Source organism: Danaus plexippus, chromosome 11 (genome assembly GCF_018135715.1).
Source record: "Danaus plexippus chromosome 11, MEX_DaPlex, whole genome shotgun sequence".
Lineage (NCBI taxonomy): Eukaryota > Metazoa > Arthropoda > Insecta > Lepidoptera > Nymphalidae > Danaus > Danaus plexippus.
The window spans coordinates 8,109,302-8,115,301 of NC_083544.1; the positions used below are offsets into that span (position 1 = coordinate 8,109,302).

General features: G+C 37.6%; 1 protein-coding gene across 1 annotated transcript; it reads left to right on the plus strand.

The window, feature by feature from the left end:
- The first annotated feature begins 2,256 nt into the window (after window positions 1–2,256).
- Window positions 2,257–3,885, plus strand: LOC116765733 (catalase-like). Its single transcript, XM_032655312.2, has 2 exons — window positions 2,257–2,359; window positions 2,432–3,885. Exons 1-2 carry the CDS (start codon window positions 2,270–2,272, stop codon window positions 3,878–3,880), a joined length of 1,539 nt encoding a protein of 512 aa, XP_032511203.2. The 5' UTR covers window positions 2,257–2,269; the 3' UTR covers window positions 3,881–3,885.
- Window positions 3,886–6,000: the final 2,115 nt, after the last annotated feature.

Here is a 6,000-nt window from a genome sequence, read left to right on the forward strand (position 1 = left end):
GTCGAAAGTGTCAGAGTAACATCGAGAAGTCTAGGTAGAGCCAAAAAGATTTTTCAGTTTTGATCATAGACTCTTGCTCTTCATCGAGTGATCCATGTAGCTATTGTTGATAGATAAGACAAGAATCCAGATGAATTTTCATCGTCTCGTGTCTTTGTACGGCGTATAATATGTTTCCAGTCGTCATAGCCCTCAATCCAAACACCTTGTATTTTTTTATATGCCTGATTTGCAAATAAACATTACGGTTCACATTACTTCTTCAGAAGTATTAAATGATATAATAGCCATATACGTTTAAGTTTCACACCGGACTTCGAAACTATATGGTAATGTTTTCTAGAAAACTTCTATGGCCACTATCTTTTAAGAAAGGGCAATTAGGTATAAAATGTTTTCAATCACGAACCCCTTAACTTTTTTTTTTTTTTTGATGACGCAGGGAAACTCTTTTTACGAGCCGTCTCACCGGCCTTGGTGGGGCCGGAGAGGATGTGTGAGACTCGACCTGGGCAGGCCCCTACTCACTAAAACCACTGCGAAAGCCATCGGCCGCTATGTTGGTGCACCCCGGATCTGTCAGCAATAGGGCACACCAGCGACTGGCCGGTCCTGGCAAAGACCGGACTTACTCCCTCGGAGAAAGGGGGTGATCCCGGCAATTAGGATCGCCCCGACGACGCCAGGCTTTCACAGGGGCCGGGTTACCAGCCCGACCCCAGCCCGGAGTGCAGGGGCGCTATTGGAGGCGTTGCAAATATCGCCTCCGGCGCACCCCCGTCCGTCGCCTGCGGAGGGAGGGTGCATCAGCCGCAACCTCCCGTTCCCGCTCAGATGCCTCCTTCGTGGACATGACCGTCTCACAGAAGGAGGACACCGCCATCCAGGACCTGTCACTCTCAAGCATCTTCTCCGCGACACTCGAAAGCGACAAGCCCACTCCGCCGAGCGCCGCCACAAGCTCTTGGCGCTGCGCAGCCCATCTCGGGCACACCTCGAGGGTGTGCTGGGCCGAGTCCACCGCAGCGCCGCACTCATGGCAGCCCCCTCCCGGCTCTCTCCTGGCCACCCGACACAAGTAGTCACCGAAGCAGCCGTGCCCAGTGAAAACTTGCGTCAGACGGAAAGTGAGACCCCTTAACTTGGTCAATTAGCTCTTTAACCTCTTTACCTTCATCAGTAACATATGGCGAAGATACAATATTCTCTTTGATTTTAATGGTACCTTTTTGTGGTTGTTCTCGATCTGGACAGTCACTGGTTATGGTTGCAGGCAGCTGCATCTAGTATACTTTTAGTAGAGTCCAATCCTTACTTTTAGAGCACTCTTCAGTCGAGTTTTTATCATTAAAGTCATCGTTCTTCAAGTACTGACTAATTTTAGGTAGCTTTTTAAGTTTTTCTTCAGTCCGGCCTTTTTCTTTTTTCTTCTTCTCTTCCATTTAAATATTTACTGAAACTAGACATTTTAATATCTAACTTTCACAATCGACTAAACTTTACCTCCATTTGCAGATACAATAAAACACAACTACGAAATACGATTAATTAATTAATAAAAAATAGCCAACCAGAAAATCCCCTTTCATATTAACCCTAGCTGGAACTAGCAGCGCCATTATAAAAGTACTTTTTTATTGAAGAAAAAGGGAATTCCCCGGTCATCAATGGTCACTCGCGATGTTTACTTATCGCGACAAAATACGTAAAAACCAATGAATGCGTTCAAAAATTAATGAACATATTTTCGATTAGGATGTGTTGAAATATGTACTTACAATATACTCAATTTGAACTATGATCTTTAGTTCGCCCCATCACTTTGACCTCGAGCATAATTTAACAAAAAAAATATATACTTTCCAAGAAAAGCAAAATAGCTACTCAGGTACAATGAAAAAAAATTTTAGCTCGAGGCCTCTTGGGCGGGGGCCAGTGGCATTTTGCCAGTCCTGCCACCCTTTAGTTACGCCACTGCCTAAAAGGATTGTTTATTAAAATTGTATTACATTAAAATACAAAATAAAAATAGATTATAATTAAGTTCGATTTTTTTTGCTGAACAATTTCGTTGATTTTCGGCTAGTGAAAAGTAATTGTATCTCACAAATCATTACTTAGTCTTACGTGTTCGACGTTGATCAATTTTACTCAGGTTGAGTAATCGTCGCTGATTCAAACGAGGTCGCAATATTCAGAGCGTTATAAACACTGTCTTGGACAGCGCTAAGGTTGTTCAAACCTGAATATTGGTTTTACTCCATCAGACATGTTAATATTATTATTGATAAGTGCCGTGCTCGCAACTCAAAGAGACCCCGCTGCGGATCAAATAGTCATGTTTAAAGAAAATACACCAGTAAGTTTATTATATATAAATGTGGATAGAATTTGAGGTTTTCAAATAAAATTGAGTTTTCACACCTGACAGGGACCCATCGGAATAATGACTACGAGCGCCGGCGCGCCCGTGGAGTACGAAGAAGCGACGAATACATTGAACAGCAGGTTAATCTTCAATGAGTTCTTTATGGACTCCATAACACATCTCGTCCGCGAAAGAATACCGGAACGAATAGTGCATGCGAAGGCCGGCGGAGCGTTCGGTTATTTTGAAGTTACACATGATGTGACACATATTTGTAAAGCAAAATTGTTCAGTAAGGTTGGCAAGAGAACACCTGTGGCTGCAAGATTTTCGCCTGTGGTGGTTGAGAGGGGTGGAAGTGATACATCTAGGGATGCCCGCGGCTTTGCTGTTAAATTTTACACTGAAGACGGGAACTTTGATATTGTTGGTTTTAATACACCAATGTATGTTTATAATGATCCACGACTTTTCCCTACTTTCGTAAGAGCACAAAAGAAAAATCCAGCAAATAATCTGTTTGATCCTAACACGCTTTGGGACTTTTTAACACTGCAACCGGAGAGCTTTCATATGTTTTTATTAGTATTTGGGGATCGTGGCATTCCAGATGGTTACCGGCACATGCCTGGATTTGGTATTCATACATTCCAAGTCGTTAATGAACACGGAGATAATCATTTTATAAGATTTCATTTTGTGCCTGACGCTGGTATCAAAAACTTGAGATCGGAAGAAGCTAGAAAAATTGGAGCAGAAGATGCGGATTACAACACAAGAGAGTTATATAGGGCCATAGGAAACGGTGAATTTCCAAGCTGGACAGTCAGCATACAGGTGCTGACTCTGGATGAAGTGAAAACAGCTGGATTTAACGTATTTGATGTAACTCTTGTTCTCCCTTTGGACGACTATCCACTTCAAAAATTAGGGAGACTCGTATTAAATAAAAATGCAGTAAATTACTTTGCTGAAATAGAGCAGCTTGCTTTCTCTCCTGCCAATTTAGTTCCGGGGATACTCGGAGCTCCTGACAAGGTGTTTGAAGCCCGCCGTTTGGCATACAGGGATGCACAGTATTACCGTCTAGGGGCAAATTTCAATAATATCCCAGTAAATTGTCCGTTTAGAAACAAAGTTTTTGCTTATAACAGAGATGGAAGGCCGCCTGTGAAGGATAATGGTAAAAATTCCCCAAACTATTTTCCCAATTCGTTCCACGGCGCAGTACCATATATTGACAAAAATAAAGGCGACCTCATCGAAATTGTGGAAGAGAAAGCAGATAATTTCAAACAAGCGACAGAATTGTATGTGAATGAAATGACTAGTGAGGAAAGGAACAGGTTGGTGGAAAATATTTTATACAGCTTAGGACCAGCGACCCAGTTCATTAAAGACAGAGCGGTCAAAGTGTTCATGCTCATTCATCCAGATCTTGGAACGCGCATAGAACACGGGCTGTCCGCAAACGTGACGAACAAACTAACCAGTTACGAGCCTTATTGGTAATAACAACAGATTTATTTATAAGTAGTCATAAGTTAATTTATTATTTTTTTATTATATTTCTCAAAACTTATGTGATTTGCTTTTATACAAAATGTATAAATGTAAGAATGTTGAGTTGTGCAAGACATAAAAAACAACTATGAAGCATTTTAATATGATCTATCAAATTTAGGGCCTATTACAAAACAAACCTTGTAAATTGAAATCTACTTGTCTCAGAAATCTCAATAGGAAAAAAAAACTACTCTTTTTATCGATTTCATTATCCGACTGCAAAAAGAAGGTAATTTATTCGATTGTGAGCTATGAATATGACTTATACTCATAAATTATAATTTTAATTTACTTATAACTTATATTTCCTAATCCTACTAGTTGACTACAAGCATTAATTAAAAAAAAATGAAAGTTACACACTGGTATTATATAACAGTGTGTCTGAATTTGATAAATTAAAGTATTGAAAATATTTGGGTTATCAAAGTCATCAGTTTAGGAGGACTGAAATTGAATTATAGTGACAATAAAAATTTATATAATGAATATGATGTTTCAACAAGTTTATATCATGAACATACGGAGACTTGGCAGCTGTTACTTTACAATAATCACAAAATATTATTAATGAATGTTTTGTGAACTTCTGAGGGATGATCACATCGAAGCTAGTGTTTCTATCGTGACTTTGTTGTTACAGACTCCATTTTTAATTCGATATCAACAGCTTTGAACTCATCCTCAAAACCGTTAGAATATTCTGGTTATTGTTTTGGTTCTCCAGTATTGTTTACACTGCTCAGGAATTTGGTTTAAGACTTGTTAAAGTAAGCTGCTCTATGATGGCTCAATTAAAACACATCTTGCAAGTTAAACTTTACGCACGATCTAATCTATGTCAGCTCGCACAGTGTATGATGTTTGGTGAACTAAAATTATTGGATTCATATAATTCGTGTGCTGCGATCCTCGATTCCAGATAAAATATGTTCGTTTAAACTGAATTCAACATTAGCTATTAAGTTGGATTACGCTGAGAAATAATTGTAAAAAGAATGCAGTTTCTGATTGTTTACGATACGATAAATATTCATATTGTTTCTGTTTAAGGAGTTTTACGTCAGGTAACTTTTTGCATTATTGTGAAAAAAAATTTAATGAAGAATATAGAAGAATAATTCCAAGTAACAATTTTTCATTCCCGATGAATTAACATTATTGCTTCTTTCGATTTAAATCTACACCAACTTCTAAGAGTAGTTAACAAAAAAATTTATTTTTAAAAAAGTTTTTGTATTTAATGTATTTGTATTTATGTCATTATATTATTTATTTTATTTTTATTTATCAACGCTATTTTGGGCTCTATTCTAATGTCAGGGCGACTCTGGTTGCGATACTGTCCAAGAAACACTTTCACGATTCATTATTGCTATATGTATGACTTTTCTTTTGTTTTAATAATAACTCTTAATGTACCTTGCTAATATCGTAAAAAGTCAATTTACATTTTGTCATTATCACACAATTTCCTTCGTATTGCAAAAAAAAAATTTGGTCCGAGGTGAATGTTAACAAAGATAAATAAGTAAAAACGACAAAAAAAGGAATTGTTTGTTACAATTTTAGTTAGAAATAAGATGTAGGTATTTCTAATTTCCTCAAAAATCATGAATACGATATTGCAACCATTAGACGGCGGGAGTATTGCACGATTTACAAACTCAATACGCCATTTTATGTTTATCCGTGTTAAAATAAACTTCCAAGGCAATAAATTCTTGACATTACGTTTGGTTTCATTGTGTATCCTACTCGTAATGGAAATAAGTAGCAAGTATAATGCGTATTTTAGTGTTCTATCTTGTATATAAAGACATGTAGAAGTTATGAAAGCATTTATTACGCATTTTGATACAAACAAGCTCTACATAAAGCAATTATTTTAGATTGTAAAATTTCAGGAAGCGTACTTGATTAGACATCAAAAGATGACATAAGGTATTGGCTATTTGCTAACCTCGCTCTAATTGACTCTTCGAACATTGACGGCTAATCTAATTACCTATTGACTTGAAGATTAGCTTCTCAGTGTTACCATTTTTTATATAACTCTGTCATAA

Excerpts from the sequence above, each read along its gene's own strand:
- LOC116765733 (XM_032655312.2), top strand. The coding sequence starts at position 2,270 with ATGTTAATATTATTATTGATAAGTGCCGTGCTCGCAACTCAAAGAGAC. Across the intron at positions 2,360-2,431 it reads TGTTTAAAGAAAATACACCA|GGACCCATCGGAATAATGAC; the intron begins GTAAGTTTATTA and ends CACACCTGACAG.